The following is a 19,732-nucleotide window of genomic DNA, read 5'->3' on the forward strand; positions in this document are numbered from 1 at the left end:
GCACCCTGCTTGTATCAGAGGTGCCTTCTGGCCGTGCAGGGCTGGGGGGCCTCAGCAGGAGGATTCGTAACAGCAGAAATAAATAAACCTTTGCAGGAGGTAGGGAGACTGAGGAGAAGCTGTGATGGCAGACGCCGCCGCCGCCCTGATGCGTGAGCCCCCGCGCGCTGTGGAGCAGGTTGTGTGATGTGACAGGTGCTCCTCTCTATGTCAGCAGATCGATTTGTACAGATTTATTCATCACAGTTCTTGTGCAACAAAGGCCCCCCCCCCCCTCTATTAATTCTGTTTATTGCTTAGAACCCCCCCCCCCCCCCCCCCCCAGAAACATATGTGTGGGACGGGTAGTAAACTCTCTTTACTGCTGGGACCCGGGCGTTCCTTCTGTTACTATGTCTGTACAGCTTACTGCTGGGACCCGGGCGTTCCTTCTGTTACTATGTCTGTACAGCTTACTGCTGGGAATGGGGCGTTCCTTCTGTTACTATGTCTGTACAGCTTACTGCTGGGACCCGGGCGTTCCTTCTGTTACTATGTCTGTACAGCTTACTGCTGGGACCCGGGCGTTCCTTCCATTACTATGTCTGTACAGCTTACTGCTGGGACCCGGGCGTTCCTTCCATTACTATGTCTGTACAGCTTACTGCTGGGACCCGGGCGTTCCTTCCGTTACTATGTCTGTACAGCTTACTGCTGGGACCCGGGCGTTCCTTCCATTACTATGTCTGTACAGCTTACTGCTGGGACCCGGGTGTTCCTTCCATTACTATGTCTGTACAGTTTACTGCTGGGACCCGGGTGTTCCTTCCGTTACTATGTCTGTACAGCTTACTGCTGGGACCGGGGCGTTCCTTCTGTTACTATGTCTGTACAGCTTACTGCTGGGACCGGGGCGTTCCTTCTGTTACTATGTCTGTACAGCTTACTGCTGGGACCGGGGCGTTCCTTCTGTTACTATGTCTGTACAGCTTACTGCTGGGACCGGGGCGTTCCTTCCGTTACTATGTCTGTACAGCTTACTGCTGGGACCGGGGCGTTCCTTCCGTTACTATGTCTGTACAGCTTACTGCTGGGACCCGGGCGTTCCTTCCGTTACTATGTCTGTACAGCTTACTGCTGGGAATGGGGCGTTCTTTCTGTTACTATGTCTGTACAGCTTACTGCTGGGAATGGGGCGTTCCTTCCGTTACTATGTCTGTACAGCTTACTGCTGGGACCGGGGCGTTCCTTCTGTTACTATGTCTGTACAGCTTACTGCTGGGACCGGGGCGTTCCTTCTGTTACTATGTCTGTACAGCTTACTGCTGGGACCCGGGCGTTCCTTCCGTTACTATGTCTGTACAGCTTACTGCTGGGACCCGGGCGTTCCTTCCGTTACTATGTCTGTACAGCTTACTGCTGGGACCCGGGTGTTCCTTCCGTTACTATGTCTGTACAGCTTACTGCTGGGAATGGGGCGTTCTTTCTGTTACTATGTCTGTACAGCTTACTGCTGGGAATGGGGCGTTCCTTCCGTTACTATGTCTGTACAGCTTACTGCTGGGACCCGGGTGTTCCTTCCGTTACTATGTCTGTACAGCTTACTGCTGGGAATGGGGCGTTCTTTCTGTTACTATGTCTGTACAGCTTACTGCTGGGACCCGGGCGTTCCTTCTGTTACTATGTCTGTACAGCTTACTGCTGGGACCCGGGCGTTCCTTCCGTTACTATGTCTGTACAGCTTACTGCTGGGACCCGGGCGTTCCTTCCGTTACTATGTCTGTACAGCTTACTGCTGGGACCCGGGCGTTCCTTCTGTTACTATGTCTGTACAGCTTACTGCTGGGACCGGGGCGTTCCTTCTGTTACTATGTCTGTACAGCTTACTGCTGGGACCCGGGTGTTCCTTCCGTTACTATGTCTGTACAGCTTACTGCTGGGAATGGGGCGTTCTTTCTGTTACTATGTCTGTACAGCTTACTGCTGGGACCCGGGCGTTCCTTCAGTTACTATGTCTGTACAGCTTACTGCTGGGACCCGGGCGTTCCTTCCGTTACTATGTCTGTACAGCTTACTGCTGGGACCCGGGCGTTCCTTCTGTTACTATGTCTGTACAGCTTACTGCTGGGACCGGGGCGTTCCTTCTGTTACTATGTCTGTACAGCTTACTGCTGGGACCGGGGCGTTCCTTCTGTTACTATGTCTGTACAGCTTACTGCTGGGACCCGGGCGTTCCTTCCGTTACTATGTCTGTACAGCTTACTGCTGGGACCGGGGCGTTCCTTCTGTTACTATGTCTGTACAGCTTACTGCTGGGACCCGGGCGTTCCTTCCGTTACTATGTCTGTACAGCTTACTGCTGGGACTCGGGCGTTCCTTCCGTTACTATGTCTGTACAGCTTACTGCTGGGAATGGGGCGTTCTTTCTGTTACTATGTCTGTACAGCTTACTGCTGGGACCCGGGCGTTCCTTCTGTTACTATGTCTGTACAGCTTACTGCTGGGACCCGGGCGTTCCTTCCGTTACTATGTCTGTACAGCTTACTGCTGGGACCGGGGCGTTCCTTCTGTTACTATGTCTGTACAGCTTACTGCTGGGACCGGGGCGTTCCTTCTGTTACTATGTCTGTACAGCTTACTGCTGGGACCGGGGCGTTCCTTCTGTTACTATGTCTGTACAGCTTACTGCTGGGACCCGGGCGTTCCTTCCGTTACTATGTCTGTACAGCTTACTGCTGGGACCCGGGCGTTCCTTCTGTTACTATGTCTGTACAGCAGTTTTTTATAATGTCTGAGGGGCTCTTGTCTCTATGGGAACAGAGGTGGGCGGGGATGTCATGTGACTGCTCCTCTGAAGATGCTTGCCGCAGTGCATGCTGGGATTTTTACTTTCACTTTACAGCTGCTCCTCCAGGGATGTGTGTCATGGTGAACAGGTTAGAAAAATCACGATCTTGCGATTTTGCAAGTTCTCCCACTTAGAAATCACGGAGGGTCTGACATTCACATTGTAGGGGCATTCCCGCTCTGAGAGACAGAATAAAAAAAAATATATATATATAAGGAAATCACATTGTATGATTTGTAAAGAATGTCTTTGTCTTGCACGGCTGAACAGAAGTATCTGAGAAACAGCGAGAATTCTGCCTCTCAAAGACCTGTTACTGCGCCTTTAAAAGGTCCACCTCTACCCCACTCATTAATCTAACTTAGTAGCACCTGTCTGAGCTCTATAAAGACACCTGTCCACCCACAGTCAGTCAGATGCCAACTACTACCATGGGCAAGACCAAAGAGCAGTCATAAGACACCAGAGACAACATTTTGGACCTCCTCAAGGCTGGAAAGGGCTATGGGGCAATTGCCAAGCAGCTTGGTGAAAATAGATCAACTGTTGGAGCAATTGTTAGAAAATGGAAGAGGCTAAAGACGACTGTCAGTCTCCCTCGGACTGGGGCTCCATGCAAGATCTCACCATGTGGGGTATCACTGATAAGAAAGGTGAGGAATCAGCACAGAACTACAAGGGAGGAGCTGGTCAATGACATGGAGAGCGGAGACCACAGTTTCAGAGGTCACTGTCTGTAGAACACTACGCTGTCATGGTTTCAGATCAAGCATTGCACAGAACGTTCCCCTGATCAAGTCATCACATGTCCAGGTCTGAAGTTTTTCAATGACCATCTGGATGATCCAGAGGAGGCAGGGGGGAAAGTCATGTGGTCAGATGAGGCCAAAGTATAACTTTTTGGTCTAAACTTCACTCGTCGTGTTTGGAGGAAAAAGAAGGATGAGTTGCATCCCAAGAACACCATCCCTACTGTGAAGCATGGGGGGGGGGGGGTAACATCATGCTTTGGGGGGGCTTTTCTGCGAAGGGGACAGGGTGACTGCACTGTATTAAGGAGAGGATGAATTTATTGGGAGATTTTGAGCAACAACCTCCTTCCCTCAGTCAGAGCATTGAAGATGGGTCGTGGCTGGGTCTTCCAACATGACAACGACCCGAAGCACACAGCCAGGATAACCAAGGAGCGGCTCCGTAAGAAGCACATCAAGGTTCTGGAGTGGCCTAGCCAATGTCCAGACCTAAATCCAAAAGAACATCTTTGGAGGGAGCTGAAACTCTGTGTTGCTCGGCGGCAGCCCCGAAACCTGACAGGTGTAGAGGAGATCTGTGTGGAGGAGTCGGCCAAAACCCCTGCTGCAGTGTCTGCAAACCTGGTCAAGAACTACAGGAGACGTTCGACCTCTGGAACTGCAAACAAAGGCTTCTGGACCAAATATTAACACGGATTTTCTCAGGTGTTCAAATACTTATGTTCAGCAGCAAGACAAATCCATTCTTTACAAGTCATACAATGAGATTTATTTATTGTGTCTCTCAGAGCGGGAATGCACCTACAACGTGAACTTCAGACCCCTCCGTGATTTGGGAGAACGTGCAACATCGCAGGGTGTTCAAATACTTCTGTTCCTCACTGTATAGCCGGTACATTTAGATATTAATACTTCATAGTTTGGGCTATTGTCTGGGGCACTTTAGATTTTTGATACTTGGGGTGGCCAACCCCTTTAATTATACTCCATACTGTGCATAGGGGGTGACCTCAAAACTTGGCACAACCCCTTTGAACCGCTGTGAAAATGAAAGCTGTGCTGTGATTGGACCATTTTTCCTGTTAGTGGCCCATAACCAATCAGATTTCTTTCACCTTCTTATTTATTATGTAGAGGAAGTTATTATAAGGCACTTACTAATGTATTGTGATTCTCCATATTGCTTCCTTTGCTGGCTGGATTCATTTTTTCATCACAATACACACTGCTCGTTCCCATTGTTACGACCACCCTGCAATCCATCAGTGGTGGTCATGCTTGCATATTGTAAAAAAATAAATAAAATGCACCGGGCTATGTGCACTCTCTCGGTCCCAGCCACCAGAGAGGCCGGCACTTTTTACTATAGTGTACAAGCACGACCACTGCTGCTGGATTGCAGGATGGTTGTAACCATGGAAACGAGCAGTTTATAATTTGAAGGAAAAATGAATCCAGCCAGCGAAGGAAGCAATATGGAGAATCACAATACATTAGTAAGTGCCTTGTAGTAACTTTCTCTACATGATAAATGTAATTTGCTGAAGTGACACAACCCCTTTAAGGGTCTCTGGGAAATGAGATCTGGGATCTGATTGGTCACTTTGGCCTTGGCAGTGGTTGTGACAATCTCCGCAGTGTACCCAAGACCATGAACCCTGTTCTCTTTCTGTCCTGGGTTCAAATCCAACCAGAGGCAATTGAATGGCTGCAGCAGTCATGTGACATGGCGCTATGGTGACAAAAATTGTGTCAAATTTTAACCCTTTAATGACGACCAATATTCTTTATTACGGCATTCCTATGTACACCTCCAGGGCATTTTAATAATGATTTTATTTTAGGCTTAAATTTATTTTAATTTTTTTTCAATTGGTCTTTATTAAAAATGTTTAGCTGTTTCTGAGTTACAAGGTTTAAAAATCAGTCTGCAAGCTGGCACAGTCTGTTTTCTTTAGATCCCTTCATCTGACAGCTCATGTGTAGCTCTGATCTCCTGACCTCATGAACGCTTCTTTAAGCCATATTATCAGTTTTATAAGAATTGAGTGTTTATGAGGTGAGGAGATCAAAGATAAGAGCTACACATGAGACTTCAGATAGGATTCAAAGAAAACAGCAAGTCACAGCTTGCAAATAGACAGATTTTTTTTAACCCTTGTATCTTAGAAACGGTTGAATATTTTTAATAAAGGCCAATTGAAAAAAATGATTTTTAGCCTAAAATGAAATCATAATTAAAATGCCCTGGAGGTGTCCATAGCCACTAACGGCTGCCATAATAAAGAATATTGGTTGTCATTAAAGGGTTAATATTTGACACCGTTTTTGTCATCATAGCGACATGACAACTGCAGCCATTCCACTGCCTCTGGTTGGATTTAAACCCAGGGAAAAAAATATATATTTTTTTATTTTTTGTTGCTATGGTCAGAATTGACCGCTCGTCGTCAAAGCCTTTTGCTAGGATATGCCATAAATGTCTGATAGGTGCAGATCCTTCCTGTGGGGCCCCCCCAAATTGAAGGATAGCACTCCGTACATGCGGGGCATCCCCTCCTTTCACCGCTATGGGAAAATGGGAGCACAAAAGCACTCGGCTATTTTTGGAAGTCCCATACCGGTGAATGGAGAGCAAGCCCCCTTTCATCCCCTGTGGGACTGCACTCCGCTTTTTTTTTTGGAACTCCCATATAATTGAATAAAAGGTGGCTACGCATGCTCGGCTCCTCTCCCTTCACTTCGGGGGGGGGGGGGGGGGGGCGGTCTGGAGACAGGAGATGGTCCCAGAGGTGAGACCACCTCCTATCTGACATGGATGGTATATCCTAGCGATATATATCATCAGTGCACCCACATGGGAATACCCCTTTAGGCCTCTTTCACACAGGCGTCATATTTTTGGCCCGGATTAGAGGCGTGTACGTTACGGGAAAATGCGCGATTTTTCTGCGCGAGTGCAAAACATTGTCATGCGTTTTGCACTCGCGTGAGAATAATCGCGCATGTTTGGTACCCAAACCTGAACTTCTTCACAGAAGTTCGGGCTTGGGATTGATGTTCTGAAGATTGTATTATTTTCCCTTATAACATGGTTATAAGGGAAAATAATAGCATTCTGAATACAGAATGCATAGTAAACTAGCGCTGGAAGGGTTAAAACAAAATAAAAAATGGTTTAACTCACCTTAGTCCACTTGATCGCGGCCCGGCATCTGTCCTTTGTTGAATAGGACCTGTGGTTAGCATTGCAATAATTACAGGACCTTTGATGACGTCACTCCGGTCATCACATGGTACGTCACCATGGTAAAAGATCATGTGACGTATACCATGTGATGACCGGAGTGACGTCATCAAAGGTCCTGTAATTATTGCAATGCTAACCACAGGTCCTATTCAACAAAGGACAGATGCCGGGCCGCGATCAAGTGGACTAAGGTGAGTTAAACCATTTTTTATTTTGTTTTAACCCTTCCAGCGCTAGTTTACTATGCATTCTGTATTCAGAATGCTATTATTTTCCCTTATAACCATGTTATAAGGGAAAATAATTCAGTGAATAGACTGTCTCCTAGCAACCATGCGTGAAAATCGCACCGCATCCGCACTTGCTTGCGGATGCTATGCGATTTTCACGCACCCCATTCACTTCTATGGGGCCTGCGTCGCGTGAAAATCGCACAATATAGAGCATGCTGTGATTTTCACTCAACGCACGAGTGATGTGTGAAAATCACCGCTCATGTGAACAGCCCCATAGAAATGAATGGGTCAGGATTCAGTGCGGGTGCAATGCGTTCACTTCACGCTTCGCACCCGCACGGAAAACTCGCCCGTGTGAAAGGGGCCTTAAGGGGTTAAATTGAAGTTGGCAGGGTGGGGTATTTCTGACGGTGACGCTCTCTCCCTCTTCTGTCCGGCAGTTCCTGTTCCACCGGCCGTTACGACTACTGAATGTGCTGGTGGTGCTGGAGGGCAGCTTGGTGATGTATCAGCTGTACTCCCTGCTCCGCGCCGAGAAGTGGAACCACACCCTCTCCATGGCGCTCATCCTCTTCTGCAACTATTACGTCTTGTTCAAGCTCTTACGGGACAGGATAGTATTGGGAAAAGCTTATTCCCACCCCCTCAACAGCTACGGACTGAAACCCCACTGACGCCACGCCACTTGTCAGCGCGCCATTGGACAGACTGGGGGGAAAAAAAAGCGCAAAAGAAGAGAAGAACGAAGCGGAGGAAAAAAAAAATCTGAAAAAATATTTTCATACACTTATATTTTTTTCTGCCAATGTTTATAAATATTTAAGATATTTTATATTTTGTATACAATTATTTTTTTTTTTTCTTTTGTGTTCACTTTGTCGGGAAAACAAAACAAAAAAAGTGCAGGAATTCTCTATAGATGCGCATGTCCCAAAGAGGGCGTTACCACTCCCATGTATTATGTGAGAAGGGGCATCAAACTGAGGTGTTCTTAGCGCCCCCCGGAGGCACTCCCAGTGTTCAGCAGATTCCAGTGCCACTCGCCTGTGTTATCGCAGAGCTTAATAGTATTGAAAAGAAAATAATAAAAAAAAAAGTTCATTTTCATAATTGTGTTGTATTTTCTCAGGATGGGGGGGGGAGGCAGCTGACATGTGCTGTGCTTTTTTGTCCATTCTTTGCCTGAGCAATCTGTTTCACTAGCTTCCTAGATCCTGAAAAGTTGCTATAATCTGCTTGTCTGCCTGTGTGCCAACCTCTGTCTGATTCCTGGATTCCGACCCTCTGCTGCCTGACCTTTGGACTGTTTAACGGATTTGCACTATAGGTTTTGCCTGATTCCTCGGTGCTCCCTGCGGGTCAGAAACTACTCCAAGAGGTAGCGACCTGGTGCTTCTCCTGCACTGAAGTCCAGATCCTTGTATAGATGGTGAAAACCAGGGAGCCGCCAGGATAGAACCCCAAATCTGTTGCTTGGCACTGTCTGTAACATCCTCAGTGCCAGTTGTGTCCTCGTAATGTGCTTTTCAGACATTCAGCAGCATCTGAAGTGTCACATCCGATTTTTCAGGAAGGCGCATTGTCTGCTCACTTTGTCTGGCACTTCGAGGGTTTGTTTAGTGAGTGCAATTGTGTCCTGTCTCAATAGGGCATTTGGAAGGTCCATGTCCGGGACACCCTCTTAGTTTCTAGAAAAGAGACTACAGGTCCATGGTAAGTGCCAGGAAGAGGAAGCAATGGGGGGGGGGGGGGTGCAAAGATGGGATCGGCCTGACTCCAACATCTACCAAGGTAAGAAACCCGAAAGAACCATGTCCCATTTAACTTTGCATTTTTATCTTGTGAAATGCTATGATCCACGAGACACCAAGATGTCGGTTGGTCTCCGTGACCGACCATTCATAGGCTGCTTTATTCACAGAACATATGCCATTGAAGGGGTGATTCTGGGGTAATAGAGGGGGTGCTATTCAGGGAGATGCTCCACATTACATGGACAATTCATTGATTGCAACAAAAACGGTGTAATACTTCATTTCCCCTGTGGTGGCGCTGCAGGAAGATGAAACACTTGCAGCTAGATTCCTCCTTAGCTGATCGTGGAAGGTTCACATCTTGTGATGTGCTTGTTTTGTTAATTTTTTGGGGGCAGGAGGGCCTCTATAAATGGGTAGGCTGTTTTCCTAATTGTGTTTGAGAATGGGGAGACGGGACGCTGGCGGCAGCCTTTATAAAGCCTTAAAGGGGTTGTCTTCAGTAAGTTGCATTTATCATGTAGATAAAGTTAATACAAGCCACTTACTAATGTATTGTGATTGTCTATATTACTTCCTTTGCTGTCTGGATTCATTTATCCATCACATTATGCACTGCTCGTTTCCATGGTTACAGACCACCCTGCAATCCATCAGTGGTGATCGTGCTTGCACACTATAGGAAAAAGCGTCAGCCTCTCTGTTGGCCGGGACCGTGGGAGCTCACATAGGCTAGTGTTTTTTTCCTAAATTGTGCAAGCGCGACCACCACTGATGGATTGCAGGGTGGTCTGTAACCATGGAAACGAGCAGTGTATAATGTGAAAGAAAAATGAATCCAGCCAGCAGAGGATGCAATATGGATAATAACAATATATTAGTAGGTGGCTTGTGATAACTGCCATCTGCTGAAGTGAGACGACCCCTTTAAAGTGATCGTGTAACATTTTATTTCACTAATTAAGATCAGATGGTGATACTTATTAAACTGATTTTATGTTGTGGGCATGCTGTGTGACCTGTGCAGGGAGGGGGAGTAGATAAGCTGTGGCAGCTACCTTTTTCAAATCGTGAATTCTGTAATCTACAGTCAGGTCCATAAATATTGGGACAGTGACACAATTCTAACATTTTTGGCTCTATACACCACCACAATGGATGACACGGACAAGATGTGCTTTACCTGCAGACTGTCAGCTGTAATTTGAGGGGATTTACGTCCAAATCAGGTGAACGTTGCAGGAATTACAGCAGTTTCCATATGTGCCTCTCGCTTGTTAAGGGACCAGAAGTAATGGGACAATTGTCTTCTCAGCTGTTCCATGGCCGGTGTGTGTTATTCCCTCATTATCCCAATTACAATGAGCAGAAAAGAGGTCCAGAGGTCATTTCCAGTCGGCTATTTGTATTTGGAATCTGTCAACTCTCAAGATGAGATCCAAAGAGCGGTCACTATCAGTGAAGCCATCATTAGGCTGGAAAACACAACAAACCCATCAGAGAGATAGCAAAAACATTAGGTGCGGCCAAAACAACTGTTTGGAACATTCTTAAAAAGAAGGAACGCACCGGTGAGCTCAGCAACACCAAAAGACCCGGAAGACCACGGAAAACAACTGTGGTGGATGAGCGAAGAATTCTTTCCCTGGTGAAGAAAACACCCTTCACAACAGTTGGCCAGATCAAGAACCCTCTCCAGGAGGTAGGTGTATGTGTGTCAAAGTCAGCAATCAGGAGAAGACTTCACCAGAGTGAATACAGAGGGTTCACCACAAGATGTAAACCATTGGTGAGCCTCAAAAACAGGAAGGCCAGATTAGAGTTTGCCAAACGACATCTAAAAAAGCCTTCACAGTTCTGGAACAACATCCTATGGACAGATGAGACCAAGATCAACTTGTACCAGAGTGATGGGAAGAGAAGATTATGGAGAAGGAAAGGAACTGCTCATGGTCCTAAGCATACCACCTCATCAGTGAAGCATGGTGGTGGTAGTGTCATGGCGTGGGCATGTATGGCAGCCAATGGAACTGCTTCTCTTGTATTTATTGATGATGTGACTGCTGACAAAAGCCGCAGGATGAATTCTGAAGTGTTTCGGGCAATATTATCTGCTCATATTCAGCCCAATGCTTCAGAACTCACTGGACGGCGCTTCACAGTGCAGATGGACAATGACCCAAAGCATACTGCAAAAGCAACCAAAGAGTTTAAGGGAAAGAAGTGGAATGTTCTGCAATGGCCAAGTCAATCACCGGACCTGAATCCGATTGAGCTGCATTTCACTTGCTGAAGACAAAACTGAAGGGAAAATGCCCCAAGAACAAGCAGGACCTGAAGACAGTTGCAGTAGAGGCCGGGCAGAGCATCACCAGGGATGAGACCAGCGTCTGGTGATGTCTATGCGTTCCAGACTTCAGGCTGTAATTGACTGGAGGCACAGATGCAAACTGCTGTAATTCCTGCACCGTTCACCTGATTTGGATGTAAATCCCCTCAAATTACAGCTGACAGTCTGCAGGTAAAGCACATCTTGTTTGTTTCATTTCAAATCCATTGTGGTGGTGTATAGAGCCAAAAATGTTAGAATTGTGTCCATGTCTCAATATTTATAGCCCTGACTGTATATGTTTACCCTTCCAATTATGACTCTTGATATTGCGCATAAATAGGGCTAAGTTGTAATACCTGACTCGACCCGCAAACAAAAGTGATGCTGTTTACTCATCCTGGATGACTGCCTAAATTCTGGCCTATTTTAGGGCTCTTGGTTTTGTTTTTTTCGTTAATCATAACTTTATTTTGCTGTTGGGATAGCCGTCTGACAGCTATCCCAACAGCAAAGTTGAAGTTTATATTACAGGCGATCAGTTAGGCCAATCACAGCGGCCTCATAAAGGTAGGACCCCACGGTGCAGGCGACCACATGCGGCTAAGTCACGTCCAGCCGTGGTACACAATTTTACCGTGCCATTGACCGCCACATCATGAGGTCGTACCTGAAAAGTTTTGGGACTCACAATAATGATGCTTTTCAATGCGATCCTGAGACATGCATTTCTGGTCGATGACCACTAGGTGGCGATATTGTAAAGGACAAATTATGAGGTTTCGGTAGAGGCTTATAAAGGAAGGTGGGGGCAGCATTGTGATGGATCTGGCACAAGACGGTGACCAATGTCATTTTGCCAGAAAAAAAATAGCGCAGCGTGCTGCATTTAACGCCCGTCAAATGTGATGGAATCGCCGACAGATTTGTAACTTCTGCACATAACATGTGCAGAACCCACGACACGGAGCAACGGCGAATAATTACTGGCTGCGGACTATGATCCATCACAAAAAGCTTCTGTGTACGAGAAGAGCGGTCCTCTGATCCTGAGTTACATCCTGTATTATACTCCAGAGCTGCACTCACTATTCTGCTGGTGCAGACACTGTGTACATACATTACTTATCCTGTACTGATCCTGAGTTACATCCTGTATTATACTCCAGAGCTGCACTCACTATTCTGCTGGTGCAGTCAGTGTGTACATACATTACTTATCCTGAGTTACATCCTGTATTATACTCCAGAGCTGCACTCACTATTCTGCTGGTGCAGTCACTGTGTACATACATTACTTATCCTGTACTGATCCTGAGTTACATCCTGTATTATACTCCAGAGCTGCACTCACTATTCTGCTGGTGCAGTCACTGTGTACATACATTACTTATCCTGTACTGATCCTGAGTTATATCCTGTATTATACTCCAGAGCTGCACTCACTATTCTGCTGGTGCAGTCACTGTGTACATACATTACTTATCCTGTACTGATCCTGAGTTATATCCTGTATTATACTCCAGAGCTGCACTCACTATTCTGCTGGTGCAGTCACTGTGTACATACATTACTTATCCTGTACTGATCCTGAGTTACATCCTGTATTATACTCCAGAGCTGCACTCACTATTCTGCTGGTGCAGTCACTGTGTACATACATTACTTATCCTGTACTGATCCTAAGTTACATCCTGTATTATACTCCAGAGCTGTACTCACTATTCTGCTGGTGCAGTCACTGTGTACATACATTACTTATCCTGTACTGATCACAAATCACCAGAACTACTAAGGCCTTGGGGTGTATTTACACGTCCATGTCCTATCTTCCAGATTACAGACCCATTAAAGTCAATGGGTCCGCCCCACGATATGGGGGTGCACATGGCTGGTGTCCGTGCTTTGCGGATCCGCGGTCCTCAGAAGGGACATGGACTTGTGAATGCACCCTTATCACGGACAGCACATGTACCCATTGATTTTAATGTGCATTCACACATCCGTGTATTTTAGCACGGGAGCGCGCCCTATATTTGTCCATGTTAATGGATCCATCACACGCATTATTGTCTATGGGCTCTTGAAAAACACGGACCCAACACAGACAATATCCGTGTTTCACATATTATTTATAGGAGACGCTCTGAAAACTGTGCAGTGTCCATAGAACACGAATGACACACGGAAATCACAGATGAATCACTGATCATCTTGTCACAGATTTCGGACAGACACGGACGTGTGAATAAAGGGCTTAGGCCTCGTGCACACGGCCGTTGCGTCCATTGGGGACCACAATTTCCGGTCCCCAATGCACGGGCAACATCCGTGTGGCTGGCGCAGATGGATCCAGACCCATTAAAATTTAATGTGCCAGTGATCCGTCCGCACCGGAAAAAATTAGAACAAGTTCTGTTGTTTTGCGGTGCAGAGGCACGGAGAGAAACCCCACGAAAGTGCTCCGTAGCGCTTCCGCGGGGTTCTGAGCCTTCGTTCCGCACTGCACCAAGTGAATGGGTCCGCATCCGTGATGTGGTGTGCCCACGCCCAGGGCCCGTCTATTGCGGACCTGCTGTTTGCCGTGGGCATGAGGCCTTAGAAGCAATGTTAAAGGTTAGGCGTAGGGATGAGCGAATCGTTTTCGGATGGTACATCGGAAGTTGATTCTCTAAAAACTCTGTTGTAATACTGTATGGCGTTCCCGCTCCGTGCAGTATTAGAATGTATTGGCTCCGATGAGCCGAAGTTATTACTTCTGGAAATAATTAGTACTGTAAAAAAAAAAAATTTTTACCGAACCCGAGTTGGGAACCAAGGTTCTTTACAGTAATAATTCCCAAAGTTATTACACGAAACTTCGGCTTATCGGAGGCGATACATTCTAATCCTGTACAGCGCAGGAACTCCGTACGGTATTACAACGAAGTGTTTAGCAAATCGGCTTCGCTCATCTCTAGTTGTGAGTCTTAATGAATAAGGCATGACGTTAATAATCCCATCATTACTATTGCTGTGGTCAACTTGGGCTGAGGAACCAAAGATAATTCAGCGATGAATCATGGTGGTCTGGGTTGGATGAAGAGAAAAGGAAAAATGCGCATCCAAGATGGCACCAGGTGCACTATGGGAAGAAGACGGCCTGATCTGAGGAATCACGTTACATCATGTGGATGGCTGTGTGTGCTCGTCACTTACCTGGGGACGAGATGGCACTATGAGAAGAAGACAAGCCGGTGCAGGCAGTATGAAGCTCTGGTCAATGTTCTGCTGGAGACCTTGGCTCATGTGGATGTGACACATACCACCTTCATGGCGGTGGTGCCCCTCTAGAGGCCCTGTTTCAGCAGGATAACACTCTGGCCACTCTAAAAAAATAAAAAACTGTCCAGAAATGAGGACCATGACAAAGAGATCAAGAGGATGTCTCCAAGTTGCCAGACCTCAATCTGACCATCATGTGTGGGATGTGCTGGAGAAAGAAGTCCGCTCCATGGAGGCCATGCCAAGCAATTTACAGGATACCACAGAGGTTTTGCGGAGTCCAGGCCTCTACGGCACAAGGGTTGCGTGACATTTTACACCATTTATTCTCTCTGACGGCAGCTACATTGTGAAATCACTGGGGGGGTTTAGGAATTACGGTGTGTCCTGTATGGCGTGAGAGCTTCCAGGCCAGGAGAACATGGAGGAGTTCTGGCTCCTTGGAAGATAAGGAGATCACATCATGAGTCCCTGAAATTTTTCACATTCTTTCTTCTTGTTGTTACACCAACCACCTGGCAGGATTTATGGTGGGCGGATGCCACTTCTCACTCCATTAAAGGTGGGTGGGTCATGACTTACACACAAGGAGCCGCGCTATATTGTTATAGGAAAACCATAACTACTCCCCGCACCTTCTCGCCCCTAAAAAAAAACAAAGCAAATCATTTCTTATTATTTCACAGGGGTGACACACGGCTCCAAACCTCCTGTACAGGCAAATTATGAAATTTTAGCTTCCAGCAGTCACCACCAGGGGGAGCTAATTGGTTATACTGCATAGTCATAGTGAGGAACCACTTCCATCTCCTTTCTGGAGCAGCTCACTCTCGCCTCCTGCAGGTGCACATCTATGTCCTTCCTTGCAGAACTTAATGACCACTGGGATCTACGCTCATTAACGAAAAAAAAACAGATAGAAATGTCGGATTGATGCATCAAAACTCGTCCTGCAGATATGTAAATTATTACAGGTGTGATCTGATTAGACACTGGTCTTGCCACAAGAGGGCGTAAAAGTGCTTCCCCTGCTGCTCTATAAATAAGGTTTTCAGGGGCTACTTTTGGGCAGTGTACATCTAGGTGAGAGATCATTGACTGGTAGACAAGCCTCTGAGACATTTTGCACAGTTGCCTGACTTTGAGAGGGGGCGCGTCGTTGAACTGAAAGAAGCAGGATGGACGTTTCTATGAATTGCCTGCCGTGTAGGACGTTCTGACCTCGCTGACAGGTGTTGGGAGCAGTGGTTACAGGAGGGCACACACGGTGACCAGACTCTGGACGGCCCAGACAGACAGGAGTAGAGGATTGTAGATCCGCTTGGACCATTTTCAGGCCCCTAGCAGGAGAAAATTTGGTGTCACTGTGCCCATTACGTGTCCTACCATTGACAGTCAGCCACCGTCACCTTTGCTATGGACTGGAACCGTCTCATCTTTAGAGATGAATCCAGGTTCTGTTTGGGATCGGATGATGGTCGGGTTGGACAATGGAGGCCTCGTGGTGAGCGCTTCAGTCCTGCCTCTGCTGTGTGATGATTGGGGGAGCCATCCTATATGACAGTCGGTCAGCCCTAGTAGTGATAAGAGAGACACTAACAGCTCAGAGATATGTGCAGGACGTCCTGCCGCCGCATGTGCTCCTCTCATGGCAGGATAATGCTCGCCCGCACACAGCAAGGGCTTCCCCGGAATGTCTCCTCCAGATTACACTTCCTTGGCGCCCGGTCACAAGATTTATCTTCACTCCAGAATTTATGGGGGGACCAGGTGGGATGCCAGCGTCACCAACCTACAAGTGTGCAGGATCTACAGGCCTAGCTGTAACATCTGTGGGCAAATGCGCTGCAGAATACCATACAGCAGTGTTTCCCAACCATCTGTTGCAAAACTACAACTCCCAGGATGCCCAGACAGCCTTTGGCTGTGCGGGCATGCAGGGAGGTGTAGTTTTGCAACAGCTGGAGGCACACACTGCCATACAGAACCGGTATGCCTCCATGCCCAGCCGTACCTCACCTCGTACCCAGGCTACAGGGGGCCGTACCTCACCTCGTACCCAGGCTACAGGGGGCCGTACCTCACCTCGTACCCAGGCTACAGGGGGCCGTACCTCACCTCGTACCCAGGCTACAGGGGGCCGTACCTCACCTCGTACCCAGGCTACAGGGGGCCGTACCTCACCTCGTACCCAGGCTACAGGGGGCCGTACCTCACCTCGTACCCAGGCTACAGGGGGCCGTACCTCACCTCGTACCCAGGCTAGAGGCCGTACCTCATCTTGTACCGAGGCACACAGCAGGGTCCTAGAGCCTCCTTTCCATTGCAGTTTTCCCTAATAAACATCTTTCCTCTAACATTATAGTCTCTTACCTGTGGCTGAAGGAAGGGATGACTACGCGTCACCTGCAGCAAGTCCAGCACACTGCTGATGCACACAGCGATACCGTTCTGAACTGCAGCCCACGTAGTGGACTTCTACTCGCTCCACCAAGATCTCCAGATCAGGAACAGAGGACGGCAGTCCCAGAATAGTGAGGCCTCGCAGGATTATCTGAAACCGCATGGGCCGTTTATTGTACTTGCAAACACCACAGCAAACTGCCCGACTCAAGTTTCACCAAAGCTTCACTATTCTGGGCTGCCGTTTCCAGATATAGGGATTGTCCACCACATCGGCTGCAGTTCGGTACCGGTCGTCACTGCTTCATCTGCTGCGTGCATCAGGATTGTGCACGACTTCCTGCATGTGAGGCGCATTCATCCATTTCTTGTTTGCATTGAGCGGCTCGGATCTGCTTTTCACGGCGACTTCTCTCGAGCAGGACCTGCAGCGCTCAGTGTGAACAGACGGCCTACGTTTTTTTATTCTTTGCACTTCAATCATCGTCACATACACACACAGCGACCTCCAGGTGCAGGATTTTTTGGTCGGTGAGTGTGTAGTGATGGTCCACCAGTGGTCAGCAAATAGTTAAGTAAGGGCTCATGCACGTAACAATGCGCATGCCGCAATATAAAAGGCATCGGCTGTGTGAGCTCATCCTCAAGATACGGAGCGGTGCAGAAGCACTACAGAGCACGTCCGTGGGATTTTGGTCTGTGCCCCTGCAAAAAATAGAATATTTTTAATTAATTTTTTTGCAGTGCGCTGAACACATTTCTGGGTTTATAAAGTTGTCGCTTCTCAAGCTCTTTCAGCCGCAGTGGGAGGAGCATGACATGCTGCCACGATATTCCATGTGGGGCTTGGATCTGGGATCCGTCACCGGACGCAACGTAATTCACATCGATACAATGAATCCATTTTTCAAAATAAGTTTATTCCAGTATAATTAACTGTAAAAAATACAGAAAATATATTTTGACAATTGCATTGATATGAAATCCGCATGACGCGCAGGATCGGGGGGGGGTCCTTATGAAGAGTGAGAAGGCGTTGGAGTAACAACCCCCGCCCCCCCCCGATCCTGATCCCAACAGACAACATCTGAATGCAATCCAAGGCATGAAAAATAAAATTCCAGTTTACAATTCAGTAAAAAAAATAAAACAAAAAAACGCAGCGTTTACAGAACGAGGGCAAATCTTCACCAGGAATGTTACAAGATACTGATGGCCTCTTGTGACGACGAGCGGCGGCGGGAACGCGTGTCCAGTCACCAGAGCGCGGCAGAGGCAAGGGAGTGTGTGCCAGAGGCTCCTACTATACGAGTACCACGCCTGGCATCCTGCTGAAAAGGACGTGCGAGAGGAGCGAGTGATCAAACAGCTGACATATAGGTCCGGCCTCTCAGTCTTATACCTAAATGTCCTTTTCTATATATTTAGCAAAAAAATAAAAAAATAACTCTAAATCAGTCAAAAGGTGACCTTTAAAATTCAAAGGCTGGCTTCACTTCTTAAAAGGGACACACCACTACTTAAGTAGTCCACCAGGTCTGCACTGCCGCTGCATATGGCATCCACTGGTGACCCTATGGTTTGCTTCAGCTGCCATGGATAATGGGAGAGCCCCTTTAAAGCGTACCTATCGTTAGACACACAATCCCATCCCCCGCTGTCAGGCATGGCGGTGTAGCCTGCAGATTTTCATTCTCTTCCACCTCCCTGCTTGCTGACTGGGTGGACTCTGAGGTGTGATGGGTGCTGAGCCGATTGGATGTGCACCCTGCCCCTCCTCATCATGCTGCATCCCCCTCCTCATCATGCTGCATCCCCCTCCTCATCATGCTGCATCCCCCTCCTCATCATGCTGCATCCCCCTCCTCATCATGCTGCATCCCCCTCCTCATCATGCTGCATCCCCCTCCTCATCATGCTGCATCCCCCTCCTCATCATGCTGCATCCCCCTCCTCATCATGCTGCATCCCCCTCCTCATCATGCTGCATCCCCCTCCTCATCATGCTGCATCCCGCTCTTCTATGTCCTGTTTTACCCCAGATGGATTTTTTTAGTGACCGGGGAGGCTCCCAATCATTTATATGGGAGGACACGTGACAATGCTTCGCTGCGCTGTGACGATAGGTACGCTTTAGGGTTGCCTATGTCACCATATGTAATATTACAGTAAAAGAACAGAACTAAGGTACACAAGCAACGCAGTAACGGCCGACAAAACGAGCACCGGATAAAAAACAGCCAAACACAACATCTAAAACCAGACAACTTTACAATAATTACACAATTAGGTTTCTGTGACGCCTACAGCAGGCGGTAATCCGCCACGGACGCTGCTATGCCCAGGCCGCAATCCTGCACCCTCAATACGTTAGGTCAGTCTAAGCAATATGGCCGCTGAGGGACGTCTTGGCGCTATTGTTTTACCATCCTGGATTTCCCCCCCCCCCCCTTTAGGCTGGGTTCAGACCTGAGCGTTCTGAAACGAGCGCTCTGTATGCGCGATTGTACGGGCGTTTACAATCGCGCATACAGAGACAGGCGTGCGCACATTGTCGCGCGTTCCCGAATATCTATGTGCGGGAACGCGCGACAAACGCCCAAAAAAAAGCTCAAGCACTTGTTTGAGGGTCGGGCGTTTTACAGCGCGATCATACGCGCTGTAAAACGCCCAGGTGAGAACCATTCCCATAGGGAATCATTGGTTCTTGCCTGTTGTGCGTTTTACGCTCAGGTGTGAACCCAGCCTTACTCCTACTTTTTGGCCCCGTTTAGACCTTTGCCCTTTTATTTCCAGTCCTTCTATTTTTATTTTAAGTTTTTTGGCCTATTAAATATATTATAAAAAAATATGGCGTGAAGATGTGGAGGTATGCAGCTCTGGTCTTAGAGGGACGTTAAAGTATTTACAAAAAATA

General features: G+C 47.6%; 1 protein-coding gene across 1 annotated transcript in view; it reads left to right on the forward strand.

Moving 5' to 3' along the window:
- The window catches only part of TMEM39A (transmembrane protein 39A), a 29,102-nt gene extending 20,930 nt beyond the window's left edge, over nt 1-8,172 (forward strand). Inside the window, exon 9 of the mRNA XM_044284107.1 lies at nt 7,506-8,172. Within this exon, the coding sequence (XP_044140042.1) occupies nt 7,506-7,739 (234 nt within the window). The 3' untranslated portion in view covers nt 7,740-8,172. The remainder of the gene's footprint in view (nt 1-7,505) is intronic.
- The last annotated feature ends 11,560 nt before the right edge of the window (nt 8,173-19,732 follow it).

This window comes from Bufo gargarizans, chromosome 3 (genome assembly GCF_014858855.1).
Source record: "Bufo gargarizans isolate SCDJY-AF-19 chromosome 3, ASM1485885v1, whole genome shotgun sequence".
NCBI classification, from domain to species: domain Eukaryota; kingdom Metazoa; phylum Chordata; class Amphibia; order Anura; family Bufonidae; genus Bufo; species Bufo gargarizans.